At 38.3% G+C, this 27,233-nt stretch overlaps 1 protein-coding gene across 1 annotated transcript in view; it reads left to right on the top strand.

The window, feature by feature from the left end:
• The window catches only part of baz1a (bromodomain adjacent to zinc finger domain, 1A), an 86,627-nt gene that overhangs the window by 3,344 nt on the left and 56,050 nt on the right, over positions 1–27,233 (top strand). Inside the window, exons 3-12 of the mRNA XM_039741131.1 lie at positions 3,142–3,420; positions 10,569–10,724; positions 14,443–14,544; positions 15,354–15,441; positions 17,752–17,889; positions 18,722–18,830; positions 18,935–19,101; positions 19,620–19,715; positions 19,904–20,042; positions 26,549–26,695. Of these exons, the coding sequence (XP_039597065.1) occupies positions 3,142–3,420; positions 10,569–10,724; positions 14,443–14,544; positions 15,354–15,441; positions 17,752–17,889; positions 18,722–18,830; positions 18,935–19,101; positions 19,620–19,715; positions 19,904–20,042; positions 26,549–26,695 (1,421 nt within the window). The remainder of the gene's footprint in view (positions 1–3,141; positions 3,421–10,568; positions 10,725–14,442; positions 14,545–15,353; positions 15,442–17,751; positions 17,890–18,721; positions 18,831–18,934; positions 19,102–19,619; positions 19,716–19,903; positions 20,043–26,548; positions 26,696–27,233) is intronic.

Genomic DNA, 27,233 nt, shown 5'->3' with positions numbered 1-27,233 from the left:
TTAGTCCTGTGAATTGAAATGGTCTGGTGATGAGCACCTTCTGACATGCCCTTCGAATAGAAGTTATGTAACATGACATCAACTTAACCTCATTTTCATTAAACTTGAGTTTGACTCCGGCTTGACACTGCAGCTATGGCTTAGCCCGAGTAAGGCTTATGGTGATGTGTAATGATTAATAAAGTTTATGTAATGATACGCTTTATAGTGTTAAGCCCAAATAACTCTCTGGATGGTCTTCTGCTGCCATCTAATAGATTAAATAATATCATGCTGTTAAAAAGTCATGAATATTTTTAATACATTCTGCCACTTATAACTCTGTGGATCATCCAGTGAAAAAACAGAATGGCAAAGGAATAGCTGTAAAGGCAATTTTAGAACAAACTGAATCATTGCTCATTTCTAATGCCCCAGAGCAGTGGTGGGAAATGTCAGTCCTGAAGAGCTGCAGTGGCCGCAGGTTTTTGTTCCAACCCAGTTTCTTAATGAGAAGTCAATTATTGCTGATGAAGCACTTATTGCTTAAGTGACATTTTGATGCCTCATTTTAGTGGTCTCTCTTGTTAAGGTTCCCCACCCTTGATTGCTTATTTCAATCCTAAACAGCTGCATTGAGTGTTTTTTAATGGCTTCTTATTTAGTAATAAGATGTAAATGACAGAGCAGCCAGCAGTTCTCCATCTAGCTTGTTTCCATTTACAGCCAGCAGTTCTCCATCTAGCTTGTTTCCATTTACATCTGTGTGTGTGTGTGTGTGTGTGTGTGTGTGTGTGTGTGTGTGTGTGTGTTCGTTCATCATGCACTGCTTGATTTAATAGAAAAATGTTACTGACTGAAAATGATACGTTTTAGGCTTCAACTCATTTGGATGACATCCATGCAAATGGAAGAAATCTAGGATATAAGAACCTTACATTGCAGACTAACAAACCATAAAATTAAATAAGGCCTGAGATTGGCAAGGATTGGTTTCTAATTAAGTAGTTGTGTTGGAATGAAAACCTGTGTCCACTGCGGCTCTCTAGGACCAACATTGCCCACCCCGCCCCAAAGTGAAGTGTCACTATATACCCATCAACACCAATAAAGTTGTAACAGATGTATCCACCTCCAGCTTTTTTATTTCCACTTTTTTACAAGATGTTTTTATCTTTGTTTACAGTTACATTTTTTTTTCTGACAAATTTTGGATAGTTCTTTTGAAACTTATTTAAAAAGTGTGAATTTGGCAACCTATGTGTTATGTAATACATAAGGTAATAATGGAACAATTTTAGTCATTGTCCAATGCTATATCCTAACACAGGGTCATGGGGGGTCTGCTGGTGCCAGTCCCAGCTAGCACTGGGCACAAGGTAGGAACAAACACTGGGCAGGGCCCCAATGCAGGGCACACACACACATGGGACAATTTAGGACTGCCAATAAACCTAAACTGCATGTCTTTGGACTGAGGGAGGGAACCCACGCAGACATGGGGAGAACATGCAAACTCCACGCTGGGAGGACCCGGGAAGCGAACCCGGGTCTCCTAACTGCGAGGCAGCAGCGCTACCACCGTGCCACCCCTGGAACAATTTAGCATCATTTAAGTGTAGTGTGTATCATAAAATAAGTTTTAAGTCGTGAGTTCTCTCTGGTGGTAATTTGTTTTGTAGATGACCCTTTAAAAAAAATCCTCTCCTTTTCCTTCTGTATGGGTCGCTTAGAAAAATGCTTTTTTTTTTTTTTTAAGTTTTGTTTAGTAAGGTTTATTTACATGAAGTTGTTCAATATGCCAATTATATTTACATAAGGCAGTTGAAATATTTTAGTAGCTTTCCAGCAATTTCTAGTGAAATTAATCATTTACCTTAATGCTGATTCTGCCCTCATGCTTTCACAGTTAATATGTAAAATTTTGGCCATGCATTTTTATTTTCTCCAACATCCGTCTCAAGGGTGTCAGTTTAAGGTAAACTGAAGAAGTCAGTATGTGGGGGAAAAATAACTAGCCATTAAGGATGCAGGTTGTTTTATTTAAAAAAACAAAAAAAAACTTACACATTTTTAAGTTTTCACAGATCATGGACTGTGTTTGTAATGTCCTGCCATAGACTTCCCAAAGTTGTGAAAAGAATAGGCCTGTTCAGAACATGGGCGAATAAAGCTGTTCTGAGTTCACCGGTTTCCTGAATAAGCTTATTTTGTTTTGTCTTAGGTGCGGACCTAAAACTGCTTATTATCCTTGAAATGTTATATAATTTAAATGGGACACACCAAGGTTTAGGTTTTCTTGATGTTTATATGTTAGTATCATGTTGAGTTTAAACTGCTGAAGTAGATGTTACCTTATTCTTGTGTCTATTTTAACCAAGTTTGTCAAAATTCTGCAGTTGGTTTATAAGATGTAAAGAGAATAGCTTTCTCCTCAAATACGTTTATGAAAGCACGTTGATTAACTTATGCAAGTAAGGATTTCAGTGTGCTTGGTATAAACATGTCAATAATGAATCTTTAACCATAAATAATATCCGTAATTAATCCATAAACTAAACTTAGAAATATATCTTCTCCATAATCTCCATAATTTTGTTTCTTATTACAGTAAGAATAAAAAGTACCTGTGGCAGACTGTTGCTTACTAACCTTATTGTGGCATTGATGTATCTCAAGGCTATGATCCAATTTATGGTGTGTCCTTCTGAAAATGTGGCCTTGGAGAACTGAATTCATTATTTGAAAACACATACACAATACTGTCTTTATGTATATTTTTGACTTGAGGTTGGAATGCCCACAAATAGCTGATTGTGTATATATTTGTGCTATCTATATATATATATATATATATATATATATATATATATATATATATATATATATATATATATATATATATATATATATATATATATATATATATATATATATATATACAGCCATACTGTTCTGCTGAATTTAACCTTTAACATTTTACATTTTTTGTGATCTCTTTGAAACTTGCTTTATTATTGAATAATATGCTAATATTGTATAGCTAAGATGTTTGAATTGCAAGTAAGCAGATTCTTCACTTTATCTTTTTTTGTGCATTTGTAAGATTCTTTGTTTTGGATTGTTTTTTCCTAATTATATTTTTGGTTCTCTCTTCCACAGTGAATTTTTTGAAAGGACTATCTTATGTAATAGCCTAGTATGGAGCTGTGCCGTCACTGGAAAGCCTGGCCTCACATACCAAGAAGCAGTTGACAGTGAAAAGCGAGCCAAGCAAAATCTACAAAATTTTCCGGAGCCTCTTATTTTACCTGTACTTTATCTAACAACGTTAACTCATCGTTCTCGACTCCATGAAATCTGTGATGATGTGTTTGCCTATATGAAGGATCGCTTTTTTGTTGGAGAAACAGTGGATGTGACCAGCGGTAATGGATCCAGGTAGGCATCATTATTCTTGGAGGGCAATTTGAGGAAATCTGACATTCCATGTTTTTGTTTGTTTTTGGTTCATTTTGTCTTTTCTGAACATTACCATAATGCTTCAGGGTACAGTATTATTTAAAATCAAACCTGACACATAATAGAAATTTATGAAGTAGTTTTAAAACTTTAAATGGTGTAAATAGCAGAACGGTAAGCTAGTGCATTAAAAATATGTATATCAGACTTCTGATTATGAAATTGAGGTTTTTAAAGACAACATTTGTGAGCTTAAGTTGAGTTGTACCACATGTTGTGGTTTTTTTTTTTTTTGGTAATGGAGGTGAACTTTTTTCTGAAACCATTTTATAATTTGCAGTTTCTTTTGGAAATTACATACATTTGTAATTTGCAAATGACTCTAAATTTGGAGAAAGCGGCAAAAACAAAGGCAATGGTAGTCTTCAAAGCTGTGGACAGATACATAGAAAAAAGCAGGTTAATATGTAAATTCAGGGCTTCGGTTTAGACATAGGGGTGTCATACTCTGGGCCTGGAGGGCCACAGTGGCTGCAGGTTTTCATTCTAGCCCTTTTCCTAATTAGGGACCGGTGTTCACTGCTAATTAACTTCTTTTCCCTTCATTTTAATAACCCTGTTTTTAATGACTCAGTCCTCTGAATTTATTCCTTCACTAAATGATAGCCAAACAGAAATGAGGTGTGAAACAGGCCAAAAGATGACCAGCTAAACTGGGATTTCAAACTCCAACCAATCTCTTAATGAGAATCCGAGTCTTGTTGTTAATTAAACCCGTTATTTAATTCCATGGCTTGTTGCTGTTCTCATTCTGCCACAGCAGACACTTCCAAAACTGTTGATTTTTCTGTTTTTTCTAAGAACACCGTCAACATGTTTTGGTGAGCTGAGGGATCAACCTTACTGAGACCTTCTCCTTCCTTTATTTTTAGATATTGTGTGATGGGCACAGGTCAGCTGGACATGGGATGGCTTGTTTTGCGTTTGATTATTGTTTGGCTGCTAATTAAGGAAAGAGACAACTAAAGGGCCCGAGTCAAGTTAATTAAAACAAAGGCAAAAGAAATTAATTAGAAGCAAAAACTGGTCACTAATGAAGATAGAATGAAAATCTGCAGCCATTGCGGCCCTCCAGGACTGGAGTTTGACACCCGTGGTTTAGAGGGAATATTGCCCTATAAGTGGAAACCTCTGCAAGGATCTGTGTTTTTTGTTGTCACAACATTCACATTGTTGTACATTGCCTAGATTGGGGTGTCCAACTCTGGTCCTGGTGGGCCGCAGTGGATACAGGTTTTCATACTAACCCTTTTCCTAATCGGTGACCTGTCTTCACAGCTAATTAACTCCTTTACCCTTCATTGTAATAGCCCTGTTTTTAAGGATTCAGTCCTCTGAATTAATTCTTTTCTTCATTAAGTAGCTGCCAAATAGAAATGAGATGTGAAACGAGCCAACAGATGACCAACTAAACTGAAACATCGAACTCCAGCCAATTTCCTTTCAACCAGTTTCTTAATGAGAAGCCAATTCTTGCTGTTAATTAAAGCCGTTATTGAATGTTAGGACTTATTGCTGCTCTCATTCTGCCACACCAGCAGACCAACATGACCAAGACCTTCACCTTTCGTTATTTTCAGGTGAGCTGGTCACGTGGTGGCATGTTTTGTGTCCCATTATTGTTTGGCTGCTCGTTAAGAAAAAAGAAACCACTAAGGGGTCTGAGTCACGTCCACTAAAATGAAGGCAAAACAAGTTAATCGGCAGCAAAAAATGGCTCACTAATTGAGAAGATGGTTAGAATGAAAACCTGCAGCCCACCAGGACCAGAGTTGGATACCCCATATATAACCTATATGGTTAAAAATGCGAATGTTGGATTGTATTGTAAAAACTGAAACACAAGTCAAGGGACATTATGCTTGGACTGTATGTTGCACTAGTGGAAATGCAGTACTGTGTGCAGATCTGGTCACCACACTTCACATAAAGCACCAGGAGCAGTACAGAGAAAAATGTGTCCGTGGACAAAGAGTATGTTGTATTCTTGACATGTTAAGGGTATTAAATCATCTTAGTTTTGAACAGAGAAATCAGTGTGGAGACGTAACCGAGGCTTTCAGAACTCTCAAAGGCATAGACAAAACTGATCCAGCTGAATTATTTCAGTTATACAGTGATTCATGTGGAAATCAGCAGAAAGTTCTTTAAAGACTAAAGCTGGTATTACCCCAAAGTACTTTTCTTGATCATTTATCTAATATGCAGTATCTATGGTTTTCAATGTAATGTAGAAACCTTTAGGAGGTTTCCGTCAATATGCCCATGCTCTTGTTCAAGTAACAGCTGGGATTTGACCTTTTAATTAATTCCCTTCATAATTTTAAGCACTTATTCCATGTTACCTCCATTTGCTTAAACAACAAAAGGTTAAACTCCCTCAATCTTTCCTCGTAACGTGTACCTTGCAGCCCTTCAGTTACACTAGTTGCTGTTCTATGGAGTTTCTCCAGCCTTTTCAAAGTCTTGTTTCTGTAATGTGGAGAACAAAACTGCACACAGTACTCATGATGAGGCCTTGCTTATGTTTTACAACTTAAGTGTAATCTCCCTTAACATGTATCCCACACATGGAGGCTATATTACCAAACATCCTATTGACCACCTTAATGGCTTCTGTACCCTGTCTAGGTGTAAATAGGAAGCCATAGTGTATTCTGCACATGGTTCTCATCAAAATTTTAATCCTTCCTCGAGCACTGCAAACTTAATTCTAACATTTGTATTACTTATATTTAGCTATGTTACATTTCACCTGAAAAGCAAATTCACCTGTGCAAGTCCCCTATATAATCTGTTAATTTCTGTTAGTTCTAGATTTATGTGCCATTCCACATAATTTTAGTATCTGTTATAATAAAATCTTGGGTCGAGATGTGATCTCCTCGGAAACGCGAGACAAGGAAGTGAGACAAAAACACAGCTGCTGTACATGCTTTTAAATGATCAATACGCAGTTCGACGGCAGCAAGCCAGCAGCTGATCCAACCGCATCTCCTTAGTGTGCGTTCAGCCCCCCCTTCAAAATGGCTGGATAGGGGGTGGTTGAGCAAAGCGAGCAGTAATCTTTAAACTTTAACCCTGTTTCCAAAGAGGTAGGGGTAGAATGTAAATTTCAAACAAAACAGAAGACGGTGACTTGGAAAGACTTGTTTACTCATTTCTTTGCAAACAGTACAAAAACAATATATGTGAAGTGTTTGCAAAGATGTTTATTTTAGTAAATCTGCACTCATTCTAGATGTGAAGCAACATGCTCCCAAAAAGTTGGTCCAAGGGTGTCTTTACTGCTGTGTTGCATCTCCTATCCTTTTAATAATGTTCAGTAATCGTTTGGGACTTGAAAATGCCAATTGTAGTGATGTAGAAAGTAGGATTTTTCCCCCAACATCTTTGTTTAATATAGAACATTAAGTACTCAACAATCCTGGGTCTCCATTGGTGTATTTTGCACTTCATACTGCACCACATTTTTCATTGAAATGCTGGTCTAGACTACAGATGGGCCAGTCTAGCTCCACTCTCATACTGTGAAGTTATGCTGTTGAAATACGCTCTAAATGTAATTTTCCATTGCCTTTTTAACTGAAAGGAGTCCCTGAAAAAGAGCAGATGGCATCATATTTTTGTTCCAAAATGTGGATGTAATCTTAAGTGTTAATGGTGCCTTCATGGGTGTACTACTTTCCTGTGTCATAGCCAATAACACTACCCAATACCATGTCAGCTTTGTTAGCAGTTAAGGTGATTCTTTTTTTTTTTCTCTTTTCTCTGACGAACACCATGTCCATGTTCTCCAAAAGCAATTTCAAAGGTGGCCTTTTCGGATTGCAGCATACATTTTCACATTACTTCAGTCCATTTCAAATGAGATTTAGCCTAAAGAAGTTGCCAGCAGACCTGAGTGATATTGTTATAAAGAGTTGCATAGCATTAGCTTGCTTTTTTAGATGCTGCGATGAACTGTGATTCATGAGAATGGTTTTCCAAAGTACTCCTAAGCCCAAATGGTCAAGTTCACTACACAAGAATGTTGGTTTGTCTACGCTGTTCTTTCTGAGGGCTTGAAGATCACAGCATTCAGTACTGGTTTATATCCTTGCCCTTTGCGCACACTGACCTTCCATGGATTAACTGAATCTTAATGTTTTTAATGGCTTTGTTCTTCGCATTTGGGTGGTGAACAGTTTAAACATTTCTCAAATGTTTTTTCACACCGTTTAGCACAAAGTGGCAAGCCTCACCCTATTCTTGCTTGTTAATGGCAAAGTCTTTAAGTAGTGAAGCTCAAATTGAATGGCTGCCAATCCAAATCCGTCAAGTTTCACCATAATAAATTCAGTTGATGATTTGGTTAAACACAAAAACCTTTTTTTTTTTCTTTTTCTTTAAACCATCTGGTTTTCTAAGTTGTAATATAGCCGCAGTGTGATTTTATTATGGTAGCTGAGGGAGAGAGAGAATTGGAATGTTAGCCTTTACATTAAGGGAAGTGTTGTCCTGTGCAATCGGACAAAAAGTTTATATAAAAAAAAAATAATAATTCAGACTTCTTAAAAATGTTGTCCTTTTAATTAAAACAAACACATCTTGTCGGAGCTTGGGTGCGGAGTGAGCTTGTGTTAAATACAGCAACTCACACTTTCAATTAGAAAAGAAGAGAGAACAAAGAATTGGAAATTGCTGCTTGGCAAACAGGGTTGTTAGCTTAACCACAAAGTGTGTCTGATTTACTTGTAAACTTGTTAAGCATCTCAGCCTTATCTTCTTGATAAACATGAACGATGATTTTGTGGCTTTAACGTTTTTTTTTTTTTCCTGTGTTCATTGTTTGCTTTTGTGTGTGTCATACGGTATCATTTTTATAATCTAATACCACATAATTAAAATTGTAAACTATATTTATAATTACACCTCAAGAGGTAAGAATGTTTGGGGGGGGGAATAAATATAGTCAATGTATATTTTAACAGTAAAGTTATAGTGCATTTTATGATTATTCATGCACTTGTTGGCTTTATTCATTTTTATTTACATTTAAGCAGTATTTAAGTGCCAATATCAGTTAGTTCAATCAGTGTGTGAGAATATATATATTTTTTTGTTACATTTTCTTTTTAATTAAGGTTTGTTCTAAGCACATTACAGAGAAAATTAAACAATATGACAGTTTGTAATTATGAGAAGCATTCTTTTTAAACACCAAAGGTACTAATGAAATTATTTTATTAGTTAAATTATTTTAAGGCCATTTTGTTTTAGTATTTCTATGGTCACTGAAGAATAAATTTACAGAATTTTATTTTGTTAACCATAAGAAATGAACTGGTAACACCAATTGTCTGTAGTTTGTTTGAGTATTTTTTATTTATTTTTATGATTTAAACAGTTTAATAAATCACAGCATTTCTCTGCCTCCGGTTGTATAGCAGCTTGGGGGGGTGAAAGTAGGGATCCTCCGATCAGGTTTGTTTTAGTGCTGATAAAGAAAACCAATATCTATCTCTCTATGATTCTTTTTTTTTTTTTTGGCCTGGTTAGAATCTAGTTTTCCCTCTTCTCTCAAGACATTAATAGATATCTTGGGCAGTTTGTCACATGGAATAAACTTCATACTTCTGAGAGGGGAAAAAAAAAAGCAAATGGACTGACGTGTTTCTTGAGAAAGCTGTTTCATTTTGGCTGTTTTTGAACCCAGAAGTGAACTTTAGGAGTGGCAGTACCCTGCAATACAAGTGAACAGGATAACGGGTGTCAGTGGTGCTCACACAATCAGAATGGTTCCTGTAATAACCTATTTGCACGTGAACATGACTAATTAAGAATAAGAGAATTTAAAATTAGGACACTGAAGGAATGGTGGCTGAAAAATGGGCTTTGCTGCCATATGTGAATAATAAATTACTATGTTGACTTAAAGCACACAACATAGAAGGTACCAAGCATTTCATCACTGCCAACGTGAACCATCCAGCTACTTTGTAGCACTCTAACCTGTTGAGTTTTATGTTTAAAAGCTGTAGCGATGCTGTTGTGACTTTTTTCTTATCATTAAGGAAGTTAGAAACATTGAGTAACATTAAATAAAATATAAAATCTTGCAAAATAAAAAAGTTACATTGTTATTAATGGAGAAAAGTACAACACAATGGAGAAAATAGAGGAAAAAAGGCAAAGATTGTGGCTGAACTCTCTATACCTGTAAACCCTTTGTACAGCACCTGCTCTGTCAGGCAGTACATTACTAGCCATTGGAAAAAGGGCTGAGCTCCTGATGCATTTAGAGATAGGAAACTGCCGCAGTATCTAGCCATGCAAAGTAACATGCTTTGGTGATGAAATTAGTCACCCAGTCATCAAGGTTGACATACAGTCCAAGCAGATGTCGTGTAATGAAACATCAGTTTTAGCTGTCAGTGTCTGTTAACACTCTGTGGCTCAAATAGATTTGACAGCAGGTGTTCACCTCTCTGTTGAACCTTTTAAAGTACAGCTTTGTGTTCTCTCTCTTAATTTAATTACTCTCTTGCTCATGCTGCCAATTCCAAGCAAATCAGGCAAAAGATGCAGCTGCTTTCTTTAATCTTTTCCAGTTTGCATTGACTCACCAATCGGGTTGAACCCCAGAGTAGTCTATACTCAGATGACCTGTTAAGATAGTAATAAACCGACAATAAAATTGCATTTCCTCTTCAATTTTGCAGCACACTTTGTGCTTTACGCTTGATTGTGTTAGCAAATTTTCAGCCTATTTGTATAAAACGGTTTTCTCTAAATCCATACCAGAACATTTTCATTTGGTTTTCCAGGTCAGCCAGTATATCGCCTACTACTTTCTATCTTTGTCTTGACCAAATGGAATAATTCTATCTCTATCTGTAACTCTACATCTCTCTCCATCTCTTTCTCTCTCTGTCTAATGCTTTGTGTTTTTTTTTTTTCTGTTACTAATTGTAAACAATTCTTCCGTGTAGGAATAATTATATGATGGTATGTACAGCTTAGAATTTTTCAAGTGGCAGTAAGCATGATGTTTTTTTTCTCCCCCTCTTTCTCCGTGGTTTAAGACAATCATGCAAAATCCTCGAAGTAATTTCTCCAATTCAAAATGGTATGGTAAATGGGCACAGCAAATTGAAGACAGAGGGTGATGCCATTGTTATTAGCGATAGCAGTGATGAAGAAGAAATCTCCAAAATTTCCAGGACCCTTGCAGTTAATGGGTAAGTGATAGAGATTGTGTCAGAATTCTTTCACGTTTGATACTGTTCATTGTACTCTTTTGCACTAGGGTGAGCTTGCGTCATAGTTTGCCTTGAATTGTTCTAAAATATCGAAAGCTTTGTGAACTTGTCCACCTGTGCATGTGACAAATGAGTGGTAGAATTCTAAAGGTGCTTTGTTCTTTTATGTTTGTCACGCTTCCAAAATAATAATAAAAAAAAAAAAAAGTTGTGTAGTGTTTAACGTATCCTTGCTTATCAGGATCAGATAGCTCTTTAATGAATGATCCTTTGGTTGTGTGTCCAGGTTTACTGTATGTTATTATGTCAGCAAGAAGTCATGCTTGTTCTTCACCCAGTGGCATGTGAATGCACCCTGTATGACACACTTTATGAACAGACTAACTTCATTTGGAATGTATTATAATAAATAGGAAATACAAAGGATTAATGCCAAGCCAAAAACAAAGTGAATTTTATTTATTTATTTATTTATTTTGTATTTTAACTTTGGTAAAGCTGGATGAGATGGTGAAGTGAGCAACATAGTAGAGGAGAGAGATGTCTGCTACTGCTTGTTCTTTTGTGAAAACACTAGTGGCAGCATACTCTGGAAAGACTTGAGTGAGTGCAGTCCTTCAGAACATCCCTAGTGGTTCTATATAGAAATTTTGCTGTGAAGATCCTTGCACAAACGCGTATTAATCATTGCTATGTTACATATGTGAAAGAACAGAGAGATATGACTGGTGAGATGAATGTGCGAGTGTAATGGAACAGGAGTAATATGAATGCCAAGTTAAGAGAAAGACCTGGGGCCTCCTGTAGAAACGATGCGTACACCCGTTTCCACACTTACTTCGAGATGTATAAAGCCTGAACTTGGCGTAAAGCCATGCACGTTTTCATGGCAGGATCCCCTCATGCAGATGCACTTGTTTTTCTCGGTTTTGCAAACTGGCTGCACCCAGCATTGCCACTGTTTCTACGGTCTGCTGTTTTTCTTTTTTAGATTCACATCTATGATGGGAATTTAAAAAAATTGTACTGAAATTTATTGCATATCGTTTACAAATTAAATTCACTTGATTTGAATCATTCTGTAACAATATAATGGTGCACAGAATGGTCAAACTATTCCAACTACCATGGCTCCTTGTTAAAAGACATGAATTAGAAGAGAGTGCATATTTACAAATGGTGACAACTTGCTCCTACGTCAAATTTGATTTCTGCTATCCTGTTGTAGCTGTGTGCTGAACTGGTGTCAGCTTTACATTGGCAGACTTTGAGGAATTGTGCTCTATCTGCTCCTTTCCAAGGTCTGCCTACTTTCATGTTTTTGCTACAGGAGGTTTTCAATGTGAACTTGCTGATGATTGGTTATTTTACAAACTTTACTGAGACACGCCATGCCAGCTGTTTAGGATGGTATTATCCGCTGGAGTCACCAAGCACCCGACACAAGGAAAAGTTTTCCAGTCGTTTCCCACAAGCACCAATTGCAGTACAGCCCAGAAATACAGCACTTCTCTCTTTTTCCTTTCTTCCTTCACCTCCACTCTTCCACATGCAAGCATCACCCTCTTCCTCCCGACTCTGGCTCATCTCTGTCAGTAAGTCAGCTGGCTCCTTTTTAAGACACACCCAGGAGCACATCAGGTGGTTCGTTTGGGAAGTCTGGAATTTCTCCCAGGTATGGCAAAAAACGCAAAGTAGGACTCTGTAGCTCCTACAGCTCCCCCTGCTGGCATCCACTGAATCCAACATGGCTATGACATAAAAAATGGTAATTCCCATACAACCCTGTGGGAATTCAAGATGCTGTTGCAATCGGAGGGGCTGCCAATCAGGTCGGGGAAGATAGCGCTCTTCAAAAGCCATCTCACTGCCCTTCTTTTGAGGAGGCGTCCCAGCCAGGTAAAGATGCCGGCCGTCCCTCGCACCACGTATCATCAAGGTAGATAAGATTTCCTTACACGGTGGTTGAACTGCAAAACATAAAAAGCACAATTCACAAAATGTAATTGGAGCGGTCAGCTGCACGCACATTGCTATTGCAACAGCGCTGGACAAGTTACATCAGCCAGAGATGAATCACTAAAAGAATGAGCTGGCATTACATCATATATAACAGGAGAACCTATGAAAATAGCAGCTCTGCACAGTTGCAGGTGGCTTTTCCAACTAGTGCGGCAAAAATTCGAGTCCTCTGGAAGTAAAGAGAAGAGAATCGGTCCGTTGTGGTGCTCTGTGCCATCGCTACACTATAAAGGCACCTTCAGAGCATGAACTTGCTTAATTAAATGGAAAGTATTAATTTGTTGCTCTATACTGCACAGAAAGCGTGTTGCAGTGTGCAAGTATGTGCCAGGAGAGATGCGCTATGGTGAACCTGATCCACCAAATGATCAGCCAAGTCAGACAGCGTTATAACTTTGTTTAAATGTAATTAGCAGATTGTAAAAACAGGTAATCGAATGTAGTATTTCTCCCTATCTAATCTAAAAAAAATCCTGGGACGAGATGTGACTTTTTTAGAGAGACACTTTCACGTCCCACGAGACTTTGCGCCAAGAGATTTAACCACGCCTGGGTTCGGAAAAAGACAGAGTAGATGACAAAATGGAACGTCGTAAAGAATTAAAAATGTTGTTGCAACACACGCAGAGCTGGTTAGAGAAAATGGAAGTATGAAAATTTCGAAAGTCTCAAAAAAATGAAAGGATTTCATTAGCAAAAAAAAAAAAACATAAATTATTATTCGGTGAAATAACGGAACAGCAAAAAGAGATTGAATATATTGTTTGGATTTAAACTTGTAGATCATCTAATTTGTGTTGCCTTCAGGAAAAAGTAGTTTTTCTTCCCAATGAAGAGGTGTATGCGTGACAATTAAAAGATTTGTTATTTGGTGAAAGTGAAATCCACATATGTGAGCGGCAGAGACTGGCGCGTATCGCAGGCCAGGGGGTTTGCGAGCGAAGCCCCCTAGTACTTTTTAAACAATCAATTTGTGGTCAATATCGCATTGTACCACCCTTATATTCCTTAGTTCATTGGTCACATCAATACTGCATTTTGTAACTCCACAACAGCGTTCGTCAGCACACAGCAAGATGGCTTCCCTGAGGTGTGTGTGCAACCAGCACCCGAAGATGTACTTGGCACAGTCATCGAATGGGGGGTCAGTTTTTGTAAAATTGTCTGACCCGCTATATCCAAACTACAGGGTCACGGGAGTCTGCTGGAGCCAATTCCAGCCAACACAGGGCACAAGGCAGGAAACAAACCCCGGGCAGGACGCCAGCCCACCACAGGTGTTCCTGACTTTCAGTTTATATTATAAGACACTGTGTTATGGCGGGTGGATTTACATTAGAATGTGGATATTGCTTGCAGTGAGCAATGCCAAGTGAGTATTCAGGTTCTTTGTTGTAAGTAAATGCACACGAAGTAAATTGATCTTTTCTAACCTAATTAATGAAGTGTGTAATATTATTATGGAGTAATAGTATGTAAGAGCATCTTAGAAAGTAGTGTTTCCAAATCTCTCCCAAAGTGAGTTTGTTAACCTTGTGCAGGTGTTTGGTCCTATAGTCAGGACTAGTTGGATATTTTCACAATGTGGCAAGATTTCGTTTTATACCTTTTTTTTTTTTTTTTTGACCGTGGCTTTTTATTTTACCGTTTTTGTTTTTTATTTTTTTTCTAACAGGAAAAAGAAAACCTTAATCACCCCTTCATTATTTAAGTACAGAGTGTGTCCAGTTAAACTAGATGATTATGAACCACTGATAGTCCAGGCTGGCCAAATCAGGTAATTTTTGAAAATATTGACACTTTTGTGGGCTGGGAGTATTGGGTGTGGGAAACTAGTGGGCATAGCTCCACCATGAGTTAATGGACAGGTATCGGGGGGGGCTCCATCTATATTAATGAGCTTTGAGGCACTTTGTTTCCCACTTCTGTTTTAATAAATCTGAATCTTTGGGGCACTCCTTATAATGCTAACTCCGAGAAGTGTCCGACTGATTTACTTGCCGTGTAAAATGTTGCTTATGCTGCGGTGCTGCAGTAATTTTATTCATCATTGGAATACTTCCAGACAGTTCAAGGAATAAAGCTAACCTTTCAGTTTTGGGATGATTCAGGCCTCACTTTAATGAAGTGAATCAACCTGCAGAAAATTTCTGAGTTCTTTCTCTGCATACCATAAAAAGCCATAAAAATTACACATTGTAACAAGTGAATATTTGCTTTTATTTAAGTTTCTTTTTTAAACACTTTCATATTGTTTTGATTTTGGCAAACCATTTACCATCCATTATCCAACCCACTATATCCTAACTACAGGGTCACGGGGGGGTCTGCTGGAGCCAAACTTTGTAGTGAAAGTGTCTGTCGACACAAAGATTCTGTGACATATCATTGAATGGTCAGATTTCAGTGCTGACTGTTTCAGGTTATGTGTGTTAATGAATCTCGTGAAACATTCATAGCACAAGCGTGACTTGTACTTGACTGGTGGTTGGAGTCTTTCTGCACTAGGCAAATACTTGCTTTTTTTGTTCCTTGTTGCTTTTATTGTCTCTTAATACTTACTTTTTTTTTTGTTTCTTTATAAAGTCGTAGGAAAAATGTGTTTTCACGGGACCGGTTAAAGCTCTTACTGAAACAACATTGTGAGTTTCAGAGTGGCGTTATCAAAGTAAAGGTAGTGTATAATCTTAATTTGCATTGATTTTTTTAAAAAGCCTTCTATTGTATGTTCTCCTCGGGTTACTGCCACCCTTTCAAGTTGGGAGAGTTTACACACATTGAATTATTCAGTTGCCATTTCAAATTTCAGAAATGTTTCTTTACAGACTTCAGTCAAAAAGCACTAAGCATAGAGGTGCATCTCAATAAATTAGAATATCATCGAAAAGTTAATTTATGTCAAGCCATTCCTGAATCGGAGACAGCGTCAGACGTGTCTTAGCTGGGCTCAGAAGAAACGGACTGGACTGTTGCTTGGTGTTCCAAAATCCTCTTTTTAGATGAAAGTCCGTTTTACATCTTATTTGTAAATCGAAGGTCCAGAGAGTCTGGAGGAAGAGTGGAGAGACACCGAATCCAAGTTGATTGAGGTCCAGTGTGAAGTTTCTGCAGTCAGTGATGATTTGGGGAGTCGTGTCATTGCCGGTGTTGATCCATCGTGTTTTATCAAGTCTAAATTCAGTGCCGCCATCTACCAGGACATTTTAGAGCACTTCATGCTTCCCTCTGCTGACAAGCTTTATGGGGATACTGACTTCATTTTCCAGCAGGACTTGGCTCCTGCCGGCACCTGCCAGAAGTAGTTTAATGACCATGGTATCATTGTGCTTGATTGGCCAGCAAACTCGCCTGACCTCAACCCCATAGAGAATCTATGGGGTATTGTCAAGAGAAAGATGAGACATCAGACTCAGTAATGCAGACGAACTGAAGGCCGCGATCAAAGTATCCTGGGTTTCCATAACACCTCAGCAGTGCCACAGGCTGGTAACATTGATGCAGTAATTCATGAAAAAGGAGCCCCGACTGATTATTGATTGTGTACATGGCCATATTTTCAGTAGACCAACCCATAAAAATAAATTTTTTGTTGGTCTTATCTAATAATGTAATTTTCTGAGATACTGAATTGAGTTTTCATTACCTGTAGGTCATAATCGGCAAAATGAAAAGAAATAAATGCTTGAAATATATCGCTCTGTGTATCATGAATCTGTGTAATATGAGTTTCATTTTCTGAATTGCATTACTGAAATTAATTTTTTGATGATATTCTAATCTGAGATGTACCTGTGCCACATATGACTTTGCTTTATTTGACGTTCCCTTCACTCATCATCTGCTTGTCCTACCTAGGGTTCATGGGCAAAATGCCAAGCTGTAGAGAGACTTTTACAAGTGTGTCCAGGGAGTTATTTCCAAATTCTAAGCAATTCTGGTGGAATGTAGCTTGAGAACGTCTTTTAAATCAAAGTACATCCCTTTCATCACACTATACCCCCATGCTGCCCCAAGTGGCTCCTCTTGATCTGCTAAAGTGGTAGTTCTACTCTGTGGTTATTCTGTGTTATTGATTGCAAATTTTGCAGCTTGCATGAGCATCATATTTTTTTTGACCATGCTTGTGACCATATGTAGATAGAGGACATTTTTCACTGAGAATTTAAGCACTTTCTTTACCGCCATAGTTTTGAGCAGCTTTTATAAAACTAACCCTATAATCACCTTGCCTTATCAAATCCTATTGCCTTTTGGCTAGACTATGACTTTAGATTGGTGCTGCTAATTCCAACTCCAGGCCTATCACACTGATACAAATTGCACGAGTGCATGTTGGAAATCGGTATAATGCTAAGATGAAGACATCTGCAAACAGTGATATAGTGTTCAGGTCACCACAAAAACATTCTGCAGGCTTTGCTAATTTTGAAATCTTTAATAAAATAAATACACATAAGGGAAAGAAATATAGTGAGGCATAGATCAGGGCAAGAGAATTAAACCCTTTCTGTAGCCTCGAGTGGCCTCAAAAATTGTGAAATGAAAGATGTTTGAAACTACCAGGAGTCTTCCTAGAATCTAATTGGCCAAAGTTAGCAACTGGGCAAGAAGGTCCTTGGCCATGGAAGTGACCAAAAATCCAATGGTCACTCTGTCAGAGCCTCAGAAGTCCTGTGCTGAGATGGGATAACCTGTTGGAAGGACAACCATCTCAGCAGCACTCCCATCAGTCACATGGAAGCCACTCTATTCTGATGAGACAAAAATGGAACTGTTTGGGCAGAACTCCAGGCACAATGTCTTTGTTGTTACTGTCTGTATCTCATTTTATGGTCGGTCACTTGATGTTGCGTGTAGACTGAAGGGTGGCTACTGCTATCCTCAAGGTACAATAATAAGGTACATAACATAAAGTAAACCTCTGTAAATAAAACAATTTGTTACTTTTCATGTTAAAAACTTGTTTTATTTCTGACTTGTGCAGGCAGCTGCTATTGGAAAGTACAAGTTATTAGACCAGAATTTCTTTTGCCTTTTCCCTGATGAGCCCCCCACCTTCGAGTGCAGTGTTAAAATCAAAAGCAAAGGAAAGGCAGCTAAGAGACCTCTGTCTGCTGTGCATGTAAGTTTAGTGTACTTGGTGAGAAAGTTCGGTTTCATTTTTTGTTGTGGTTTTTTTTTTTTCTGTATGCATTTCTCTATGAAATAACTGAAATCTAAAGTGAGTCGAAGTCCATGTCCACTCTGTTACGTTTTCATTTAAAAGAAATAGTGTTATTAAATGCAAATGATCTCTGTCCACACTATCATTTTCATGTTGTTTATGAAAGTTTCTCCACCTCCACTAAAACACACATATGACTTGGGCATTCATCTAAACTCAGCATGTGAGTATCAGCCTTTAAGGCATGGTAAGGCCACCGGCCAGAGGATTTATTGCAAAACTGTGTACTGTGGTAAATATGTTTTTTGCAAATATATGCTGCATTCAAACTTCATAAAGTACAATTTAGATGGCTAAACGTAAGCATCAAAACAAGCATTATGGATGTCTTCTGTGAAGAGTTGACCAATTGGAATATGACATGTTGTAAAAAGCAGGATACAATTGGGGAAGGGCCATGTAATGAGCATTAACCAATCAGAGCATGATTTAGAGTCTGTTTGAAATCTTCTTGTTTTCACCTATCCTATCCAAACTGCTGATCCTGTGTTTTCAGAAGTGTACGACTCTGGAAAGCATTTTCAAAACTCTCCGTTTTTGGGGGTTAGTGTAGACAAATGGCAATTTTTTTAATTTTATTTCATTTTATTTATTTATTTTTAATGAAAACTTAGTATTGTGGACCTAACCTAAGAGTACACTAAAAGCAGTTGTGATGAATGGCACAACCTATTGCCTCTCCTGTAAAGAATGGTCTGTGACAATAAAATTGTTTGTACCTTCATTATAGTCAGATTGTGCTGAAAATGGGGAAAATGCTGCACAGCATAAAAACAAAGAGAGAGCTAATAGAGAGATTGAGAAGATACAAAAGCAAAGGGAGGAAATGCGCTCTCTGGGTAAGAATTTTATCAAGTGATGCATTTATTACTTTGTTGTTTGCTAGACTCCTGTTCTTATTTGTGTGTATGTGTGTATATATCTTTTTTTTTTTTTTTTAAAGCAATAGAAAAAGCAAAGCTGAAAAAAGAGAAAGCTGATGCTTTTGAAGCAAAGAAGCGAGAGAAGGAGGACAAGGAAAAAAAGAGGGAGGAGCTGAAAAAGTTGGTGGAAGTTGAAAGGCTGAAAAAAAAGGAAGAAAAGGAAAGACTAAAAGTTGAGAAGGAAAAGGTAAATTGCTCAAATGGATTGACTTTGTAGCACAAGTTAAAACACTATTTTCTGTCATTTTAGCATTGATTGGAACAAAATCTACATGGCAATGACATTCTGAGTGATATTATTTAGGTACATCTACAATATGTCATGTTTTTGTAAACCTAAGCAGAACAGGGCAGTGCATTGCTGTGCCATCTTCAACTGATAAGAATGTGAGGTTTTCTATATGAGAGGAGACTATTCAGTTTTGCTAGGTAATATTCAGGTCATCCCAGTGTCTCATACATCATTTTTTTCTTCAGTCATCACTTCAACAGAATGAGCTGGTATTGGCCTCACTTTGGCCTCAGAAGTGAAGCCTGACGGGCATACAAGAAGACAAATCCTGATTCTTGTGTCAGGAAAGAGTGTTTATTGTTTCAACAAGACCACATCTATGGCGGTTTTTTCCTCATATGATTAAATGGTGGAGGGTTCAGTTAGTAGTGTTTTTGTATATTTTCCTGAACTATAATTTGATCTTTTTCCAGGAAAGAGAGAAATTGCGAGAGGAGAAGAGAAAGTATGCAGAGTATTTAAAACAATGGAGCAAACGTCGTGAAGATATGGAATGTGATGATCTGAAGGTATACACAGCTTGTTTTTAAAACACTGAAATTTTTAGTGATTTCTGTTTTGCTTATTCGGTATGATGTTTCTCATGTAGATTTTCCTACTCTAGATACTTTCACTGATTTCACATAATAGCTAAAAAGCTGAATATTGTAATATTTTATGCTGGTATTTCAAGCTTGTTTTCTAATTCCCAAACCAGATGCTTCCTTCTCCGCTCTCTGTAAAGACACGCCTTCCACCAGACCTCTTTGGAGATGCATTGATGGTGCTAGAGTTCCTTCATGCCTTTGGAGAGCTCTTTGACCTGCAAGACGAATTCCCTGAGGGGGTTACTCTAGGTATGTGTATTGAAGGCACTTTTCCTTTTCTTTTTTTTTTTTTTAGTTCATTGTTCCTTTAAAGGGTGGGTGCCAGAAGGTGCTTGAAAAATCATTACAACATGAAAGAATATTAGGTTACTTGGCATATTTTAAGGATACGTTTCACACATTATAAAGAGCTGTAGATACATAGAACAAGTTACTAAGTGACATATAGTCAGGACAAGGACATGAAAACAATGACCAAGGTACTTTGAAGTAAATTATGGTGAAACATCATCTTTGGAGTTGCTGAATTGGCCATTGTGTATGTGTAGGTTTGTCCTTTGATGGGCTGGTGCCGCTCCTGTCCTGTGCCCTATAATTGCTAGGATATACTCCCAGCTTCCCCACAAACCTGTCCTGGATAAGTGGGTTGGGAAGGTGGATGATTATCTATAAGTTACTTCCAATGAGTCCTTATAAACATTTGTTGTACTTAAGGGCAAGTCACCATTTCCTGCATTTTTCCAACATCTAAACTAGTTTTTAAAATCTATTTTATATCCCAGAATAATTAGAAGTTGTAGGTACCTGGCTGACCTGATGACAACAGAAAAATGCGGAAGTTGGAAAAGACTGCTTTAACCAATGTTGACTAGACAGAGAAATTCCTAAGCTTAATATAGAGATAAATAAGAAAAAAACATAACAAGCAGTAACTCATCCTATAGACCAGGGGTCTCCAACACATCGCTTGCGAGCTACCGGTAGCTCACAACCCCTTTCCAAGTAGCTCACCAAAGGGTTAATGAGTCCTACATAAATTAGTAAACTTGATTAGTCAAATTAGGGGTTTGGCGATCTTTCCAAAAAATCATCACAATCCACAATCTGAATTGAATTCAGTGTGGCATACACTTAAGACTCAAACTCGCCAAGACCTAAGTATCACTTTATTTTAAATATCAAACAAAGTTGAATTCAATTGTTCTCTCATTCGCTAGCTAAGCGGAGTTCGGAGTTAAGGAGCACGCCCCGAAGCTGGTGAGGAAGGCCCAAAGGCCCGCTGCGTATTTCTTTGATTCGCACAAATAAATCTGTACTGCAAGCAAACTATGATACACAGCGAAATGAGAGAAGTCGCAAAATCAACTGGAATTTTCAAGCAAATTATAGAAAAAAAAAAACCCAATTTAAATTCATTTAAGTATTTCTCCCATGAAAAGCAGACAGACATTGGATTTTTATATATTACATATTAGTTAAGGTTCAAAATAATGTGCAGTTAAAGTCTCAACAGTATTCTCAGCATTTCTGGAGCTTAGTAGAGCCAGATAACGATAAGAATCTTCACCAAGCAGCTTTGAAAATGTCTGCTTTGTTTGGGTCTCCATACCTCTGTGACGTGAATGTCATAAAATCAAATTTCAGAACAAGACTGAGAGATGAACATTTAAATGACTCTATAAGAGTGAACCGAAGTGGCTCCACTCTACCATACACTTCAGGACCAGTCATCTGACTAACTGAAAAACACATCACATGTGAATAAAGTGAAACAGTGACAAGGAAAAACATGACAAATGAATATCTGTATATTTGGAATTGCATTGTTTTGTTGTGACAGCATTCATGTTTTAATTTAATAGTGTGAGATACACTAGAAAATGCAGACAGACATACAAAATGCACTTGCAGGTGAACTAAATATTTTTTGTGATGTTTTATTGCAAAATGTGAGTTGTGGACACCAACATTTTGTAACCGTTCAGGCAAAACAAGCGTATTCAGTTTGTTTGGGTTGAAATAAACTATGAGAATAAACGTTAGAAAACACAAGGAGCTCTCTGCCATTTTCATTTTATAAAAGTAGCTCTCGGGGCGTGGGGGGATGAAAGGTTGGAGACCCCTGGGCTAGACTATTGAAAGAAAAGGTTGTCAATATATCATGTCATGAAATGTATGCCATTTTTAGGTGAGGCTGAAGGAAATCTTTTTTTCTATAATGGCCACATATATACAGGTAGTCCCCAGGCTACGGACATCCTACTTCTACTTGCGCATGGGGCCGCAGCTGCGACGCATGCACCTCAGTAACTGCCGCTCCGTCATCTTCGGCCTGAGGATGCTGCAAGCGGTGGCGGGACAGAGGCTGGAGGGGGGTGATTTCGCTGCCCGCGCAGTGTAGTATCCCTCTGGTGGCAAGCGGTTTCACTGCCCGCCCTCCACACTCAGCTGCCCTGTTCGTTCTCAGTGGGCGGCTGGTAATGCTGCAAGCGGTGACCCAGTTGTGACTGAACAGAGGCCGTTGAGGGTGAATGGGGCAGGGGAGGTAGCATTGTAGTGTGCATCGGGTGGCTGCGTATTGAATGGGGGATTCACTTAACCGCCTTTGGCTGCACCGTGTTCATTCTCGGTGGGCGGGCGCTGCAGCCAGCATACTGTAGTGGAGGTGACTGTGAGGTGGGCTGGTGATGAGCTGCCCACTGATGCCCCCATTCATTCTCGATAGCAGGCCTGCTTGTACTGTTACGTACATAGCAGGAAGTTGTCTCTTGTCAGTACATCAGATGGGTGCCTTCCTGCTGTGATAGCGTGTACAGTGCTGTGCAGAAGAGCTCATCTTAACCTTTTGTCTTCACCCTTCAACAATGTCTCTGAAACACAAATCTGATGCAAGTGCTGGTGATACAGTAAAGAAGACAAAAACCATCACCATGGAAAATAAAGTAGAAATAATAAAAAGGTCAGATTGAGGTGAAACTCCATTATTCATTGGCTGAGCTCTTGGTTACAGTCGGTCAACAATAGCATTTATTAAATGTATGTACCTGTTCCGACTTACATACAAATTCAACCTAAGTACAAACCTACAGTCCCTATCTTGTGCGTAACCGGGGGACTGCCTGTATAGGAGTATACACAAGTACAAAAGTATTATTTTTAATATATACACTCCCTGAGAAAAATTAACAGCACTATACTAATACTGGCTAGGGACTCCACTTGTTCACAAAATGGACACTAATTCTTCATGGCATGGATTCCACAAGATGTTGGAAACATTCCTTTGACATATCTGGTCCATGCTTATATGAGTGCATCACACACTTTTTTCTGTAGTTTTTCAGCATCTCCTTCATGCTACAAAGCTCCCATTTTGCCACATCCCACAGGTTGCATTCAAGTCCAATAACTAGAAAGGCCACTTGAGTTTTGCTTTGTAACATAGTGTATTGTTGTGCTGGAATTAGTCCTTAGAAGATGGTCGGCAACAATACTAAAATTGGTTGTGGCATTAATGGGCTCAAAGTGTATCAGGAAAACATTCCCCGCGCCATTAAACCAATGCCAACAGCTTGGACTCTTGACACAAGGCAAGGTGGGTACATAGATTCAAGCTGTTGCCACCAAATTATAACCCCACTATCTGTGTGCCTCAGCAAAAATCAACCATTGGACAAGGCTATGTCTTTCTAGTCTTGAGTTGTCCGTTTTTGGTGAGACTGTGCCCACCGCAGCCTCAACTTTCTGTTCTTTGTGTTGTGTTGTAGCCCACCAACTTCCTGGTTCAACTTGTGTATTCCGAGAGGCTTTTATGCTTCCCACAGTTGTACAGAGTAGTCATCATGAGTTACTGTAGCCGTTCTGTCTGCTCAAACCAGTCTGGCAATTCTCCTTTGAGCTCTCTCACTAACAAGGCATTTCTGACACCTGCTGGATGGGGTTTTTTTTTTTTTCTTCATGCCATTCTAAGTAAACTCTGGAGACTTTTGTGTATGAAAATTCCAGAGATGTCAGAGAGAGGAGAGATTGTAAAGCATGCACTGCATTGCCATACCCACCACATGATGAACCACCCAGCTTGGAACTCGAGTGCAGCCGTGAATGGATAACTTCTTAGCACCACACTGCAGGTTAAGGGCCTTGCTCAAGGGTCCAATGCAGTATAGTCACTTAGGGTTGTTTTATAGGATTTGTTGCTGGCACAGATCCCTAGCCTCAGAGCAACCACTCCGCCACAGGAGAGTCAGCAGTTAGAGAAATATTCAAAGCAGCCCTTATGGCACCAGTAATCAATCATGTCACAGTCAAAATCACTGAGATATCCCCATTCTGGTGGTTAATGTGAACAGTAACTGAGGCTCCTGACCTGTATCTGCATAATTTTATGTATTTTGCTGCTACCACAGGATTAACTGAATAAATAATTAGATGGATAAAGAACTATACATTTGTTCCTAATCATTTTGAGAGAGAGACAGACATAAACATAAGTAACTATCTTCATTGGGGGAGTTGAAAATTAAACATTTGTGACTGTTAACACTGAAATGTTGACTGCAAATATTCCTGTTTTAAATCAAGGAGCTAAAGTAAGGCATTTAGTATTTTCACTACACATGTTTATAGTTTCATTTACAAATAAACCTAGTTCAATTCTCTTGTATCCAAAAGAGATCTCGGCTCAAACAGCTGTTTAAAGACTTGCTGACCAGGACCCAAGCTGTTAAAATTAGGACCTGGAAGCTCAAGGCAGAGGCCACTCTCACCCCAGCATCCTTTAACCACCACCTCCCCATCAGTAAGGAACCCTGCAAAAATAAATTTAGGTTCTAATGCTTAGTTCATTTTTTATATAAACTTGTAATATTTCTATAACTACTTGCTTTAACCCAAGCCTTACCCAACACTTTCCTCCACACTGTTAAACATAAAACTGGGCTGAACGTGTACAATATATTGCTTTGAGCCCCTGTGCTGAAAGAGAACATTATATAGTGTCACACCTGCAGTAGCAGTTTTCTTAATATGCAGATTGTAGTGTCATAGTCTAACCCCTCCCCCTTAATCCAGACCATTGTCCCAGGGAAACTGGAATTTATCCCAGTGAGAATAGGACGCAAGACAGGAACAAACCCTGGATGTGGCGCCAGTCCATCACATAGCAAAGACAAACATACACACACACTCTTGTCACCAAGTCATCTATGGACAGTATGAAGAAATTGGAATACCTGGAGGAAATCCACATAGACCACAGACACAGAGAAAAACTGGGTCGTCTTACTGTGAGGCAGCCGTGCTACCATTGTACCACCGTGCTGCCCATACACAAATTGTCTCATTCAAATATTTATGACAACCTGTGTGTTCTATGCCATTGTGTTGTATTTTAGGAAAATGTATTCTATTGTCTAGAATGTGTTTCTTTCATTTTAGCAAGCCATAAATATCAGTACTCTCTGAGTTCTTTGTCGGGCGGCATCTTCCTTGCATCCAATTTTACATTGCAAAGTAAGATGGCATTTGTTCCTGAATGCCTTTTTTTTTTTTTTCTTTTTTTTTTTTTCTCTCACCCCCTTACTTTATTGTATGTGCATTGCTGACTAACGGGTCTCATGAGTTGTCAGTTTTAATGAATTGCTGTTTAGGACTTGACTCATTTTTTACAGTTCATACAATACATATGGCCACTATTCAGGGAGTAGTTGCATAGGTGGAGGTGGTACACTGCTTCAGGCACTTGGCGGTGGTCCACATCAGTGACAGGCTGGACTGGTCTTGTAGTACAGAGTAACAATATAAGAAAGGGCAGAGCAGATTCCTGTTTTTTCTTTAATGTTCGCAGTGACTCATTTTACATATTCTACAACTCTCTGATAATTTGATCCATCTATCTCTCTCCTGATCCATATACACTGAAATATTTAATGGAGAACTTTTATTGAATAATCTGTTGCAGAATTCTGGTATAATTAAAGTGACGTTTGCCATGTATTGGCAATTATTAGCATAAAATAAGTGGAAGTTATTAATCTATATGCTGTATTACGCTATTTTTTTGAGAACAGTTTCTCATTGTAATATGTGCATACAGTTATGAATGGTTTTTCATACAAAGCTAAGCTTCACCTCATGGGCTTTTTTATTTATGTTGTTCTGTACGTGCATGGAAGTGTTAGACACCACTTTTGTGACATTATTTACTGTTTGATTAAGTAATTATTGTTGTTACCCCCCACCCCGTCAAGTTACCCTGTCGCCAACTTAATCATTCTTGGTCTCTTTATTTTAAAACTTTGTTTTTAAGCTTATTTAGTTTCATTTCTTATGCAGATATGTTGCATTTTCAGAATAAAAAATGATCTGAATAATGAACAGCTTTGATTTATTTTTTAAATTGTCCATGGTTTCCATTGCATTTTGTGACAATAAAGAGGCTTTTTTTCCAGTTTGGCAGACATGGGTATAGAGCATTTCACAGTGCAGAACATTTCCTAATTCTGTTGTTTTTCTGCATGTTTCAAACACTTTAGGTTTATAATTCGCTAGTAAAAATAACTGGTGCACACTTGTGTAAAATAAAAGTATCAAGTTGACAGCCGAGAAAAAGAAATTGTGTTAACTTTAACCTCTAAGTAGTAATACGAGCAGCCGCAATATTATTGCGCTTACCCAGGTCCATTAGTTGGCCATAATGGTGATGCAGCTATGACCCCAAAATACAGTATGTATGAATATTTTTCCTTTCTTTCCAGAGGTTCTAGAGGAGGCCCTCGTAGGTTGTGATCCTGAAGGACCTCTCTGTGAACTGCTCTTCTTCTTCCTTACTGCAATTTTTGAAGCTTTGGCAGAAGAGCAGGAAGAGGTGGCAAAAGAACAACTGGCTGAGGCAGATGCTAAAGGTATATATTGTTTGATGTACCTGATCATGTTCTTTCTTCCAGCTGTTATCGACTCTTACTTTCTTAAATCCTCAGACCCCACCTTTAAAACGTTAATTGTTCCAGGCAAGTTATCTGTCTATTATAATAAAAAAAATCTTGAGAAAAGAGATGAGACGCGACTTTCTCAGAGAAACACTTTGACGTCCTACGAGACGAGATGTTGTGCCACGAGATTTAACCAGGCCCAGGGCTGGAAATAAGACAAAGGGTTGATGACAAGGTAGAATGTCCTAAAGAATTCAAAAACATTGGCACAATACACGTGCAGAGCAGGTTAGAGATAATGGAAGTACGAAAATTCGAAAGTCTCAAAAAAATTATAGTAAAGATCGCATTAGCGCAAACAAATTATTACTCGGTGAAATAACAGTAACAGTGAAAAGAGATTGAATATATTTTTCAGATTTAAACTTTAAGTCAGAGACTTGTAGATTGTTTAATTCGTGTTGCCATCAGGGAAAAGTAGTGTTTCTTCCCAATGAAGAGGTGTATCCGC

Source organism: Polypterus senegalus, chromosome 18 (assembly GCF_016835505.1).
Source record: "Polypterus senegalus isolate Bchr_013 chromosome 18, ASM1683550v1, whole genome shotgun sequence".
NCBI classification, from domain to species: Eukaryota; Metazoa; Chordata; class Cladistia; order Polypteriformes; family Polypteridae; genus Polypterus; species Polypterus senegalus.
The sequence above is the reverse complement of the archived record's forward strand: the minus strand, read 5'-3'. Positions and strand labels throughout refer to the sequence as shown.